General features: G+C 43.8%; 2 protein-coding genes across 6 annotated transcripts in view; one reads left to right on the top strand and one right to left on the bottom strand.

Moving 5' to 3' along the window:
- slc36a4 (solute carrier family 36 member 4) overlaps positions 1-15,498 on the top strand; it is a 183,443-nt gene that overhangs the window by 134,819 nt on the left and 33,126 nt on the right. The window contains exon 11 of one of the 5 annotated variants that reach the window (XM_084064900.1): positions 8,061-8,175. The exons of 3 other annotated variants lie outside the window; for them this stretch is intronic. In XM_084064900.1, coding sequence (XP_083921026.1) covers positions 8,061-8,110 — 50 coding nt within the window. In that variant the 3' untranslated portion in view covers positions 8,111-8,175. Of the gene's footprint in view, positions 1-7,332; positions 7,398-8,060; positions 8,176-15,498 lie in introns of those variants that run through there. One more of the 5 variants, XM_084064901.1, reaches the window with a different exon arrangement.
- Positions 3,872-4,936, bottom strand: LOC311050043 (nuclear factor 7, ovary-like; the record flags this gene model as incomplete). Its single annotated transcript, XM_084064009.1, has 1 exon — positions 3,872-4,936. One exon carries the CDS (start codon positions 4,934-4,936, stop codon positions 3,872-3,874), a length of 1,065 nt encoding a protein of 354 aa, XP_083920135.1.

The following is a 15,498-nucleotide window of genomic DNA, read 5'->3' as shown; positions in this document are numbered from 1 at the left end:
CTGGCACTGGCTCCCCCCTATTTGCACCAAATAGGGGGGAGAGTAAGAGGTAAAATTCTGTACCTCCAGCACTTCTCTCCCTTGTTCTAATATTCTAGTGGTGGAATTTTGCAGAATTTTTCACACTTACTGTATAGTTTTATTTCATTTCTTCCCACACGCCACCCTCAGGTGCACAGCAGATTATGCTATCTGACATATTGATTTAGCTTTCCCCCGAGCCTTTGCCCTGACAGCAGAAACTCCGGTGGAGCCCACCTATAGTCTAGCCGAGGTCTGGGAAGAGAAGCGTGTCCCACCATGATAGGCCACACGATGACAGGCTTGCTGCAAACCAATGACAGGTCAGCGCATCGCTGCACAGGCAGGCTTACTGGTGGAGAAATCTAAAGTGCCCTTGTCCGGGGATTCATCAATATCTCTCTGCCTGAGATGGCTAACCGCACCACTTGGAACCCCCCATCCCCCTATAGGGAGTACCTATATTCCACATCCCTTCCATTTCCATCATTCTCCATTAAAAAAAGACCAAAATATACACAGTCACAGTGGGGAGCAGGGACAGGAGGATAAAGAAAGAGCAACCATAAAAAGTGGAGAATGTAGAATCTCAGTTTATTGTGCTACAGTATGTGAGAATTGGTCCCGTCCTCCATTCTTGCAGTAGTTGCACAACGTCCTGTGATACTCAAATGTGAGGAGGTTTGTGTACGTGTGTGGCTAGATCTTCACACAGCAATTCACAATTCATTCCACATTAGGGAAAGACTTAAGTAAATGGAATACCCTGCATTTGTGAGCTTTGAAAGGGAACATAGTGGGTGAAAATGATTCTCATTGGTTAATGGTGTGTTGCTTATCACCACTGAAGAAGCCACAGCTACATGTTCCAATTTAGGGTGTGGGGACAGGGTGAGGGGTGGGGTTAAGACCAGAGCAAAGAGACAAACTGCATTTACATGGCATGTCGGTAATTACCATCTTGAGCCATGTAATTTTGTCCTGGTCATCTATTCAATCTTGATGTTGAAGTCTTTAACCTAAAAGCAAGAAGGCCATCAAAACACTTAAGATGTCCAGTCTGCCCTGGAGCCCGTCCACCCGCTGTTCTCATTGCAAAAAAGGTTTTGACATTCTTGTCTTTTGGAAACAAGTTGTTAATCACAGATAATCACACCACAGAAACAGCCCCCTCATGTTTAATTTAAAACGTGTCCCTCTTACTCTATAATTATTGAGGCACTCCAGCAGAACAAATGGTCGGAGAGGAAAAAATTATCTTTGAAATGTTGATGAACATTATTTGGTGCAGATGTACACAACTCTCCTCCAAATAATAAGGCAACTTTATTTGGTGCAGTACTAACTTCTAGAATCATTCTTGCATGCAGTGACACTAAATGTAATATAAATTGGCACAATGATCATTTCAATTTGATGACTTTGAATGAACAAATTGAATTACAATGTTTCAATAGAGCTCATATTGATAGAACACATAAATAGATATGAAGCAGGGGTTGACACTAAGGTCTCAGAGGCACATGCCCGTCGGGCAAGTACAGGTCATGTTCTACTTGCCCACAGGTCTTGTCCACTCTCCCGAAAAGTAAATCATCCATTATAAAATGCTAAGCAGAATTTGTATAACCGTTCAATTTAACACTTATTTTTGGGCGGTGTAACCGCCCTATATGTGAGGTTTGGACATCGACATTCGCTGCACTGTGATTGGCCACCATTGTACCCCCCTAACCCTGCACCGTGATTGGCCACCATTGTACACCCCTAACCCCTACACATTCAATGCAAATCTATACTTTTCTTTAAGTGAGCTTCCATCACTGTGATGACCACTAGTTGTAATATGATTGGCTGACTTTATTCAGGACTGTGATTGGCTAGTGAAACACATGACACATGTGCATAGCCCTATAAATAGGACTATGCACTTAAAAAACACATTCATGTTTTTTTTAAAGTTAGTTACGTTAGTTACTAAGTTAGTTACCACTGTGACCACACCGCCCACTTCACACTGGGTGTGATTTTATTTTTTACTTTCTACTTACGAATTCTGGGGCTGCACGATAAAAAATGTCATACCTCAATATTTATGCCAAATATCTAGTAAATAGCTATGAATATGACTATGGGTTCACAGTTCACGCTTTTTATTTTAAGTGTAGCAACAGTGAAAACAGCACATTATAGGCCAATGGTGCTCTATATTACATTAGAGATAAGTCACGTCATCATTTTCCCGTGTCATTGTTTCGCACTAAACACAACAACACCATATCACTAACACGGTGATGCACGTCACCCGTTTGTGAAGTGGGTATTTCCAAACCCTGGAGTGGATTTAGGGGAGCGTCAGAGTGTTTGTGTTGGAGTGCCTCAGCGCGGCTGCAGAGTTCATGTGCAACCACTTGCATGCATGGGTGCAATGTTTCGCGGGGGTCCAAAAGGGTCCGTGATGTTCCACGGGGGTCCCAACACTCCCAGGGGGTCACCCATGTATTTAAAAAAATTAAAATAAATAAAAAAACGTTGTTTTCGGAAATTTGTATCCCACGACGCTTTTGTGGGTCTTTGCAAAGTCCCGAAGTGGAGTTTTGGTCATTGGAACGGTGATGCACGTCACCCGTTTGTGAAGTGGGTATTTTCAAACCCTGGAGTGGATTTAGGGGAGGGTCAGAGTGTTTGTGTTGGAGCGCCTCAGTGCGGCTGCAGAGTTCATGTGCAACCTCTTGCATGCGTGGCTGTGGCTTTACAGTTTTCCGTTTTCCTTAGCCGTGTCTGTAGGTCTCCAGGGACCCCCAAGGGTCTCGCGGGACCCCCAAGGGGTCCGCTATGTTTTGCTGGGGTCCGAGGGGCTCCACGATGTTTCCCGGGTGTCCCAAGACTCCAAGGGGGTCCGCGGACAGAGGGGAGCACAGGACACTCAGCGTTGCCATGTCCTCTGATTATACGCACATTTTCCTTACTTTTCACCACAGCGTTGCCATGTCTGAAAATCATAAGCGACTTTGCCCTACTTTCACACACTACTCTCTCTCACACTGTGAGGTGGCTGTAAGGTGGATCTGCGATGCGAAGTGGACGACGCGTCACACTAGACGTTCGGGCCGCACAGCGGCCCAAACTTCTAGTATATTACTAAGCTAAACTAAGCTTTGACCGTTCAATAAACAAACGGAAGTACTGGGCTGGCACTACTGTTTTGATCTGATACTGACATAAGGAAGGCTTTACAAGCTGCTTGCTGCATTCTTGTATTTCCACACGTCGGTTAGGGACAAGTAGGGAACCGCAGCACATGTGTCATATTGCTGTGGGATGCATGCAGCCGTTGTGAGCTTGTAGATTAGGTGTTTCCGTCGGAGCTCACTTCACAGGTTCAGTGTGTGTGTGTGTGTGTGTGTTATGTATTCTCCTTTATGTGGACAAATAAATGGTTTTATGTATTCTCCTTTATGTGGGCACAAATAAATGGTTAAAATGTGCGAGGGACTTTGGAGAGAGGGAGACGGAGCGCTCTGGCCACGTTCAAATGTCTAAAGACAGATATCTCGTTGGATCCCCACTCAAAATGCGCACCTGCCCGGGGAACCCGAACGGGCAGGCATTTCGTGTCAACCCCTGTGAAGGTCTGAGAGCTCAACCGGCATTTTAAATGTGTTTTTATAGAGGTTCGGGCCGTTACGTGGCCCTCACATCTAGAGTTTGGGCTGCTACGTGGCCCTCACATCGTTAAAGGCCTAAGAAGAAATGGCACCGTTTTCACATTGGCCTATTATAGCGCCGCCAGGAGGCCACAGTAACCTACCTGACCTGGCGGAGACCTGTGCTCTGAGGAGCACTTTTTCTAGTTAACACTGATCTTCCTTGGTAACATCTTCAGAGGGACATTATCATCAACATTATAAACACATGGAAAGAGTGTGTCAGTGAAAGTGTGTGTGAAGGTGTGTAGGTGTGTGTTAGTATCAGGATCAGAGAAGGACAGCTTTCCTCTGTCCCAGTCCAGTTGGACTCTGATCCTCCAGGGTTTCTGCTTCCCTGAGAGAACAAGGATATTATTCTCTGTTCTGGAGACTGCTGAGTATTCACCATCATGTGAGTTTAGTGCCCAGTATTGACCCGTACAGTTTCCCCTACTGTCTCCCTTCCTCTGAATAGAACCTGCCGCCCCACCTACACACCAGCGTCTACTTTCTCCAACCTCAACATCCCAGCTGTGAGTCCCTGAGTTAAAACCCTCAGAACCCAGGACAGTGTAGTAGTAGTCGAACCTCTCTGGGTTGTTCGGAAGCTTCTGTTCCTCTCCGCATCTCACACTTGTCAGATCATCAGACAGGATCAGTCCAGGACGAGCAGTGTTGGGGTCCAGAATCACAGGAGTGTAAGAGACAATGTCCTTCATCTTGTCCCAGACTCTGAAGGTCAGGTTGCCCAGGTGTTTGACTTCATCTATCAGTGCTGCCAAGTCCATCTGTGGGTCCTGCAGTGTCAGCTTAACTCTTTCCACTTTGGCCTTGTAGTTCTGCAGAGATGAGAATGAGATCAGCTCCAGAGTTGTTATATCTCTGTTCAGACCTTCAATCTTCTCTTTCATCAACTGACTCTTCTGCTGCTCTTCTTCCCTCAGTGCAGTAATCCTAGCCTCCTCTTCCTGTTGTAGAAACTGATGAAGCTTCTTAAACTGTTCCTTCATCTGCCTCTCTGTGTTCTGGGCCTGGATCTTAATGTGTTGTGCTGCTTGGTCACAGTTTATTTTAACTCTATTAAAGATCTTCAGTTTCCCCTGTAAGACATTCACTGATTCAGAGACTTTCTCCTTGTGATCTATTTTCCTGTGTTTCTCCTCTAAAAAGGTCTCACACAGGTTCTTCAGCACCAGAACACAGGGTGGATCATCCATTGAAGCCATTTTACTACAAACTGGACACTTCTTTATTTCCTTCCTTTCCAGCCATTCCTGCTCCTTCCTTTCCAGCCATTCCTGTAGACAGGCTTTACAGAAGCTGTGGCTACATGACAGGAGAACAGGTTCTTTAAATATGTCATGACACACAGGACAGGAGAAATCCTCTTCGGTAAAATACAAATATAAAGCCATTTAGTCTCTGAATGAAGCTACAAGCCACTCAAGACAGGAAAGTCAGGCGTGGTACACTGACTCGTCCTGGATATCGCAAGTGAAGTCAGAGCGTGGTGGGAACAAAAAAGTTTATTTAACACTGCCTCCTCAAGAATCCTCCCTGGAGCTTACATCTGCCTGGGTCTCGTTGCATTTAAGTTGTAACTGTTTTGTGCTCTGTTAATATGGAGGCGATGATGTTGCAGTGATGTAAATTCAGTTGCGCTGGCATCTGCATGGCAATTCTGACATCATCAATATGATATCATATTGACATCCAAATATGTATCAGTGATTTGGCGAAGCGGCGGGATTGAGCATCTCACTTTATCAATACAAAAAAAATGAAAATCATACTTTTCAGTTTAGTGCAGCGATTCCCTAGCCTGGTAAAGACCCCCCCCTCCGGAAAATCTAATTTCCATTTGATTTCAGGAAGGAGTCTGGCCTGAAGGCTTGTCTGGGCGTTTCTAGCCCGTTCTCCAAAAGGACGAGCCTATCGGTGTCGTCGCTCATAGTTCTGTGATTGACAGCGAAAGTTGGCCAATCAGATGGCGAGTTCGAGTGAGCCCGAATGGAACCGAGTGCAGCCTGAATGCAGCCGACCAAAAACGAACGCCAGCCATCTTTTTTGACCACAGTGTTTTCTACTCTCTTTTAAACTTCAAAACGCTCTCAAACTTCTATTTTGAGGCACGGAATTTACTTTTAAGATATCGTTTGGATAGAATTTAGTTCTTTAACTTCATATATGTGGTCAATTAATCATGACAGAGCCTATTTAAAAATACAAATTCAGAGAACCGGCAGGGGCGGGCATGTATCCGAATAAGGCAACCTATTTTGGGCATGGCCGCCTCAAAAGTCCTGTTGCGTCACATTAGTCTGGAGGTGGTAAAAATGCACTGGCTGAAGGGGAACACTGCTGATTGGCTGAAGGGCTTGTCAGTCAACGGTATTACTCCCGCCCAACTCCAGCCCACAGCCAAAATTTCACTCCTGAAATAAATTACAAATGAGATTTCCGGAGGGAGGGTTTACCAGGCTGGCGATTCCCAACCTGTGGGACCAAATAATTGGTCATATACTAAGATGTTGATAATATAACATTAATATTAAAACATCAACGTGATATTAATAAATACAATCTTATACGTGGTGAAATGACACTTATACAACAGGTAGTTCTGACAAAGGAATCTGATTGGTTGAAATAGGCTCTCTACCTGTGCTCAAACGAGCATGACAGCACACCTAGCCGCTCTCAAATTAAACTAATCAAAATATAAAAATCGGCTGTGCTGATCAGACGGAGTCTTGGCAGAGCAGAGCCGGCTAGCAGTTTGCATGGGAAGTTTGCAGACATAGTAGCTAAATTTGGCATTTTATTCCCTGTCGAAAATGTTAATTACAATGAGATTGAGCTAACAGTTAAGTTTTGTTTCTCTATGCGTTCAGTTTGGGGAAAGTTTTCGAGCACTGACTGGACTGGCTGAGTAAACAGGGACTCTGTCTCTGTCAGCCCCCATGTATTTCTAGGATAACAGAGATAACACTTGGATAAAGGTTGTTATAGCGAAACACCCCACAATATGAAAACATTTGTATGTTTTATTGTGATGGTAACTGTTATATAATCACAATATTACATAAGAGGGTGTGCGTTAACGTAATTATTGGCACGACAGTCAGGAACGAGGCCGAGCCGTATAATATTGCTTAAAAGTTTTTTTTCTAGAGGCTCGGCCCTCACACTGTTAAAGGCCTAAGACGAAATGCCACCCTTTTCACATTGGCCTATTATAGCGCCGCCAGGAGGACACAATAACCTAACTGACCTGGCGGAGCCCTGTGCTCTGACGAGCACTTTTTCTAGTTAACACTGATCTTCCTTGGTAACATATTCAGAGGGACACTATCATCAACATTATAAACAAATGGAATGAGTGTGTCAGTGAAAGTGTGTGTGAAGGTGTGTAGGTGTGTGTTAGTATCAGGATCAGAGAAGGACAGCTTTCCTCTGTCCCAGTCCAGTTGGACTCTGATACTCCAGGGTTTCTGCTTCCCTGAGAGAACAAGGATATTATTCTCTGTTCTGGAGACTGCTGAGTATTCACCATCATGTGAGTTTAGTGCCCAGTATTGACCCGTACTGTTTCCCCTACTGTCTCCCTTCCTCTGAATAGAACCTGCCGCCACACCTACACACCAGCGTCTATTTTCTCCAACCTCAACATCCCAGCTGTGAGTCCCTGAGTTAAAGCCCTCAGAACCAAAGACAGATAACCAGTAGTCAAACCTCTCTGGGTTGTTCGGAAGCTTCTGTTCCTCTCCGCATCTCACACTGGTCAGATCATCAGACAGGAACAGTCCGGGATGAGCAGTGTTGGGGTCCAGAATCACAGGAGTGTAAGAGACAATGTCCCTCATCTTGTCCCAGACTCTGAAGGTCAGGTTGCCCAGGTGTTTGACTTCATCTATCAGTGCTGCTGAGTCCATCTGTGGGTCCTGCAGTGTGAGCTGAACTCTTTCCACTTTGGCCTTGTAGTTCTGCAGAGATAAGATGTGTTCAGCTCCCAGCTCCTCCTCTATGGCTCTGATTGTGTTTGAAAGAGTTGATATATCTCTGTTCAGACCCTCAATCTTCTCCTTCATCAACTGACTCTTCTGCTGCTCTTCTTCCCTCAGTGCAGTGATCTTAGCCTCCTCTTCCTGTTGTAGAAACTGGTGAAGCTTCTTAAACTGTTCCTTCATCTGCCTCTCTGTGTTCTGGGCCTGGATCTTAATGTGTTGTGTTGCTTGGTCACAGTTTGTTTTAACTCTGTTAAAGATCTTCAGTTTCCCCTGTAAGAGCTTCAGTGATTCAGGGACTTCCTCCTCGTGATCTATTTTCCTGTGTTTCTCCTCTAAAAAGGTCTCACACAGGTTCTTCAGGACCAGAACACAGGGAGGATCATCCATTGAAGCTGTTTTACTACAAACTGGACACCGCTTTATTTCCTTCCTTTCCAGCCATTCCTGCAGACAAGCTTTACAGAAGCTGTGGCAACATGACAGGAGAACAGGTTCTTTAAATATGTCATGACACACAGGACAGGAGAAATCCTCTTCGGTAAAATACAAATAATGAACCATTTGGTCTCTGAATGAAGCTACAAGCAAGCCACTCAAGACAGGAAAGTCAGTCGTGGTAACACGAGTCAGTGTTACCACGATGGATATCGCAAGTGAAGTCAGAGCGTGGTGGTAACAAAAAAGTTTATTTAACTCCTTAAGAATGCTCATTGGAGTTTACTTCCACCTCCCGTCTCGTTGCATTTAAGTTGTAACTGTTTTGCTTTCTGTGTTAATATGGAGGCGAGGATGTTGCAGTGATGTAAATTCAGTTGCGCTGGCATCTGCATGGCAACAACAATGACATCATCAATGTGATATCATGTCGACATCCAAATATGTATCAGTGATTTGGTGGAGCGGCGGGATTGAGCATCTGACTTTTAATTTAACAATATTTAAATATCATACTGTTCAGTTTAGTGCAGCGATTCCCAACCTGTGGGCCTAGACCCACTGGTGGGATATTGCAAGAGGACCCTCAAATAATTGGTCGTATACCAAGACGTTATTGATAATATAACATTAACTCTTTAAGACCGGGAACACATCTGTGTGTCATTTTTAGATTTCAGATATACAAGCTCATAGCGCGGCACCGAGTGCCGCGCTATGAGCTTGTAGATCTGCTATTTTTGAAAAATCATGAAAAGTTGTGCAAATATTTTAATTGTTTTCTTTTCTTTGGCGGACATTTGTAACTCAAGCACAGCCTCAGCACAGCCCCTCTACCTGTGCTCAAACGAGCACAGGTAGAGGGGCTGTGCTGATCAGAGGAGTCTTGGCAGAGTAGCTAAGTAGCTAGGCTAGCAGTTTGCATGGGAAATAGTAGCGAAATCTGGCATTTTTATCTGGCATCGAATATCTTAACTCTTTGCCTGCCACCGACATCTCGTCGGATTCTGCCCACCGTCGACGAGAAAGACAAGATTTTGTGTTTTCAGTGGTTTTCCACCAGATGTGTTATCAACCGTATGAATGATGCTTTCACTGCCTGATGACGACAGACCCGGAATTGAAGTCATTTAAAAAAAATAAAAGCTAATTTACTTCCTGTTTATTTCCTATGGGGAAATCTCTGTTCCTCTTGCTTTAAGGCAAAAACAAGCTGCTTTCAAACTGCCGCTGCTGTGCAATGGATTACCCTGTGCAGATTTTTTCCCCCCCTCTACTACGACAATCCTGTGCGTGTAATGAGGCGATGTCTGTGAGGATGGAGGTCACAGAGAATATTCCAAAGAGTTAAGGGATGGAAGTGATGAGAGGTTGACTTTGTTAGGGAATTACTATAATAATTAGTACATTTGAGTGACTTCAGTCACTCTATGCTCTATCTAGATATAGTTTTGTTAGGGCTGTATAACCACTAGAATGTATGTTCCTGATATCTCATTTCTGCATTCTCTCCACTGTTGCTAAGCTTGCCCAGCCTAAAGCAAACGTAATCTCCATGCTGATGAGCTCGCATGAATACTCTCGCTCCGTTGGCCCTAAGAGACAAGCTCACCCTCTGCATACTTCAAGTTATTTTACGTGCACATCTTTGATTTGGCATACCTAACCTCTCAAGCGCCCCTCTGTAAGCCACGTACTGTATATCATTGCTGTCGGGTGGAAACCGCATACTTACTGTATGTCCAAAACTTGAAAAAAGATCTACAACCCAAGTGTTTTGGGCTTTTAGATGGGCTATTTTTGGGGACAATTGAATACGCTCAATTAAGGCATTCGTTTACAGGGGGAAAAAATACATAAAAAGTTAAAAGGACTCAGTAACAACAGAGTCAGAGCCAGCAGCAGCGAAGGCTATTTTAGCTCACCTATCCCCCCCTCCTCTCCCGTCTATGTATGCCAGAGATTTTAGCAGACATGCAGTTTCCTCTGCCTCATCTGCTCAGTTCAAACCCCAGCTGATGGCGACCTCTCCTCTCAGTGTGTGCACTCCTTCTGGCCTTGTGTCAAACATGATCGCATTTCAGTCCCCAACAAAAGGCCATGGAGCTGTGCAACGTTGAACCACCAGGGAGTTATCACCAGGTAGTCCGGAGTTGTGATGGGCAAAAAAACTAAAACATTACCACAGGTACATTACCACAGGTCTTGCGCTCTCTTTTTCTTTCTTTATCTGTATATTGATATTGAGATGTTTTAACGGGGCCGTGCAGTCAGTTTGTAAAGTAGAGCTTCACACAATACCTTCACACTCCTGCCAAATCCCTCTTAGAGAGTGGAAAGTAGCACTAGACTTGAAGATAGATTGAAAAGGCTCTATCATACTGAATATTATGTAAAAGTACAATATATCAAAGCCAGGAGATGTAAATAGATGTAGGCTTTAGTGAGAGTCAGCTTTGAGGTCAGCCTCAGGGTTGTATTTTTTTATTAGTTTTCAACAATATATTATCTCAATCTTCAAGGTATCACAGTAGCTAGCTTTTGTACAGCCTCCAGAGTTCTGCTTTATGCTGTATGCTGCTAACTTTAAACAACCTTTCCAAGAAGACATTGTTTTCAATATTATGTGTGGACAGGTGTAATGGCACAAGCGTAATGAATCTTGGAAATTCACTTATACAACGACTCTATTTGATCACCCCACCCACCGCTTCAGTCCAAGGTCATTTCTCTTTAGTATTTTTATTACTCTCCGCAGGAGAGTATTGTTTTCACTTTCTAAATATGACACACCGTTTGGTCAAGCCTCACGTGACACGTGACAATACGGTGAAATACTGTATAAATACATGGCGTCACTTTGACAGTGTCTTTGCCACTGTCAAAGTGAGGTAAGACAGGAACCATCACGAAATGGCTGCATGGCTGATACATAATTGGCAGATAGGACAGATAGGACACTTATATAGACAGGAGGGATATGACACTTACACAGACGGATAGGACACTTACAGTACACAGACAGGACGGATAGGACACTTATACAGACAGGACGGATAGGACGGATAGGACACTTATACAGACAGGACGGATAGAACACTTACACAGACAGGACGGATAGGACACTTACATAGACAGGAGGGATATGACACTTACACAGACAGGACGGATAGGACACTTACAGTATACAGACAGGACGGATAGGACACTTACAGTATACAGACAGGACGGATAGGACACTTATACAGACAGGAGGGATAGGACACTTACACAGACAGGAGGGATAGGACACTTACATAGACAGGACGGATAGGACACTTATACAGACAAGACGGATGGGACACTTATACAGACGGATAGGACACTTATACAGACAGGACGGATCGGACACTTATACAGACAGGATGGATAGGACAGTTAGAACATAAGAATTAGAACATTCCCAACATTCCCAACACAAGTCTGGTAAGAGTGAGGTAAGACAGGAACAATCACGAAATGGTTGAGAAATGGCGGATACTGTAACAATTGGATAGGACACTTACACAGACAGGACGGATAGGACACTTACACAGACAGGACGGATAGGACACTTACATAGACAGGACGGATAGGACACTTATACAGACAGGAGGGATAGGACACTTATACAGACAGGACGGATAGGACACTTATACAGATAGAACATTCCCAACATTCCCAACAGCGGAGAGTTGTGCTCCGAGGAGCACTTTTTCTAGTTAGTTTTAGTGTCGCATTGCGACGTGTTGTGAGCTTGTAGATAGGTATTTTCACTATTTTTGAAGATTTTTGACAACAGGGCTAAAAACTGCCATAGCAAAAAATATTGGAAGACAAGATTTTATATCCACCCAAAATATTTGGCTCATCCTGTCCTATATTAAAATTGGCTTATGGCCGGCGGACCTCTGACGTCACTCTGACTCAGACATAGCCATTAACAAACCCGGTACGCCATATACAATAGGCATGTCACTATATGACTCAGACATTACCATAAACAAACCAGATATGCCCATATATAAGCATATATGGAGATCCGGTTGTCCAGAGCCACAGATCCGAACGCTATGCACATATATGGTCATGTGCATATATTGAACCGACCGACTTCAAACTTGGTGCGCACATCTGACAGGACTCAAGGGAGTGTGATGCCCACCGACGTGTTGTTCGGGTATGTGGTTGTCCAGCATAAAAAGGACACAGGTTGACAGACAGATACAGAGATCTCCATATATGGACACAAAAAGAACACAGACAAACGGGTTCTTCGGGTACTCTGACAAAGCCCCCGACACTATGACTCAGACATATCGGTCGGATCCGGATAACGGAGGACAGCCGCGTAGCGGCCTGAACTCTAGATGTGTGGCCCGAACCTCTAGTGGTATGAAATACTGACACAGACTAAAACTAAGGACTTGATTTTTGTTATTTTTTGTAAAACAATCAAAAAATATAGCTGCAAGCAGCAATAATACTGAGCCAGTGAATGCAGAAAGAAAAAAGAAAGAAGCAATGATAAGTAATATGCACAATAAGGCATAGAAACATAGAAGACTGAACTTGAGAGGAAGAAAACCATGCAATTAACATGAGCATTTTAAACCCTCACTAACCCTAACCTCAGTAAAACTATGCCAACCCCTAACCTCAAGAAATACTATGCGTAAGCCTAAGAATGCCAAATCATGATCACCTCAACACATCGTCGGGGACAGGGATCGAACCAGTGACCTCCGGACTCATAGGCTGCCTTTCTTCTCATTGAGCTAGAGATATGGTAGCCTTGGCAGTGTCTGTTGATATATATGTCTTTCCGTCCCTGATGAACCAAGCCTCTGTTTTGCTAACTACTCTCGATCACTGGTTCCCTAACCATCTATCGATTTGTATGTCTCCTCGGAACAGAAACTAGTGAAAGTAGTCGATCTACAAGACAGACAGACAGACAGAGTGACAGAGAGACAGAGAGACAGACAGACAGAGTGATAGAGAGATAGACAGACAGACATAGTGATAGAGAGACAGATAGAGTGATAGAGAGAGACAGACAGACAGACAGACAGACAGACAGACAGAGTGATAGAGACAGACAGACAGACAGACAGACAGACAGACAGACAGACAGAGTGATAGATAGAGACAGACAGACAAAGTGATAGAGAGAGACAGACAGACAGAGTGATAGAGACAGACAGACAGACAGACAGACAGACAGACAGACAGAGTGATAGACAGACAGACAGACAGACAGACAGAGTGATAGAGAGAGACAGACAGACAGACAGAGTGATAGAGAGAGACAGACAGACAGAGTGATAGACAGACAGACAGACAGAGTGATAGAGAGAGACAGACAGACAGACAGAGTGATAGAGACAGACAGACGGCGACAAGCAGGGCCAAGAACTAAGCGCAAAAAGCAAAGTGCAATAATAGCACAATAAGACATAGAAACGGAATAGATTGAAATTGAGACAAAGCAAATGATTCCAACAGGTGAAACTACTTTTCAGCTTAACTCAGCTGAGGTGGTCATACATAGGACGCAGGGGGGCAATCCCGGGTTAAGAACCTCACTCATGGACACGTCAACCTATTGCCATTGACAGGAATCGAACTCTCGACCTTCGGATTCACAGGCTGAGACACTACCTGTAGTGCTATAGCTTCGTCCAGGCTGAAGTTGTCTGTTGAAGATGATCAACTTTTGCCTTTTGTCATGAACCAAGCCCCTGTTTCACTAACACTAAGATCACTCGTTCACAAACCATCCTCGGAACCGAAACTAGTGAAAGTAGCCGATCTACAAGCTCAGAAACATGTTACTATCTGAAAAGTTGTGAGATTGTATATCGGCTATTTTCAGAATGAAGTATGTCATACATTGAAAAAACATACTCTCAAATAAGCATTTCAGGTTATCTTTAACAATTGCACATGTATTAATTGACACAATTATGTAGTGTGCCATGCAACTCAAATGAAGTCTGCATGAAGTGGGGCTTGAACTGTAGACCTTGAGGTTGTAAGGCAGACACTTTGGTGAGAAGCCATTTGACCAACAGACCTAATCTAGTGAAAAAGGAGCTCACACAGATGATTCCGTTTCACGCAAATAGCTAAAAAATCCTGGGTTTAAGTGTTTTTCAAACTGCTCAAAATTGCGGAAAATCTAAGGGCGGAGCTTACTGGTCAAAGTGATACATGTGTTCCTCGTGAGTCAAGGCACAAGTGTAAGCAAGTTTCACGACTTTCGGCCAAACGAGGCATGACTTATGCCTGTTTAAAGTTTGCCTTTTCCAAAAATTGCTATAGCGCCCCCCTTTGGCCAAATGGAGTAAGATTGGTTTCAGTGATATTTGGAATGACCCTCTATATTTCTGCAAAGTTTCAAAATAAATGTCAGTCTGCATGTATGTGTTAGTGGCAGATGAATAATTTCCATAAAACTGCAATAGTTAAAATCTATATCCTCCTGTGAGTAATCTGCACGAAACCTTTTACACATGAACTTTGGACCTCTGCCGACAAAACTTTAGTCGCGGATTTTCCATAAGTGAAAGAATGAAGCTTTTAAGAGCCAATGACTGTTTTTCATATAATTCAAAATGGTGGGAGATCTAAAGGTCAGAGGTCAAAAGTCAAAGAGTGTGAAAGTTGTTCAGCGTGAGGAGACTCATATGTGTATCCAAGTTTCATGGCTGTAGGTCAAACAGGGCATGAGTTGTACCTGTTCTAAGTTGGCATTTTCAATTGAGTGCTACAGCGCCACCCTTTGACGAATGAGTGTGAGAATTATTTCTTGATCGTTTTTCATGACCATCTACTATATGGCCGAGTTTCGTAAACAGCGTATGCACGGTTAAGCCAGAACTGTCAAAAACGGAAGAAACAGAATAATGCCAATATCAAAACGGAGCCTGGCTTGAATCCTGGCCCTGTAATAACACAAAATACAGTTCAAGTTTTTGTTATTTTGTCCACAGTCCACATTTCTACACCTTACATTCCTTCTCTAGAGGGAAGTCATTTAATCATTTCCAGGCTTATGAGACATGAGGTTGTGGGGTCCAATTAAGAGAAGTAATTAGCCTGATGAATTGGCTAATTAGAGGGCTGTAGGAAATAGAGATCCTCTCTGGCATAGCTACACATACACACACACGCACACGCGCGCGCACACACACACACACACACACACACACACACACACACACACACACACACACACACACACACACACACACACACACACACACACACACACACACACACACACGACTGTCTTTCTGCAGAGATAAAGAAGAAACTGG

The sequence above is a fragment of the Gymnoscopelus microlampas genome, assembly GCF_963454915.1.
Source record: "Gymnoscopelus microlampas genome assembly, chromosome: 8".
NCBI lineage: Eukaryota > Metazoa > Chordata > Actinopteri > Myctophiformes > Myctophidae > Gymnoscopelus > Gymnoscopelus microlampas.
The sequence above is the reverse complement of the archived record's forward strand: the minus strand, read 5'-3'. Positions and strand labels throughout refer to the sequence as shown.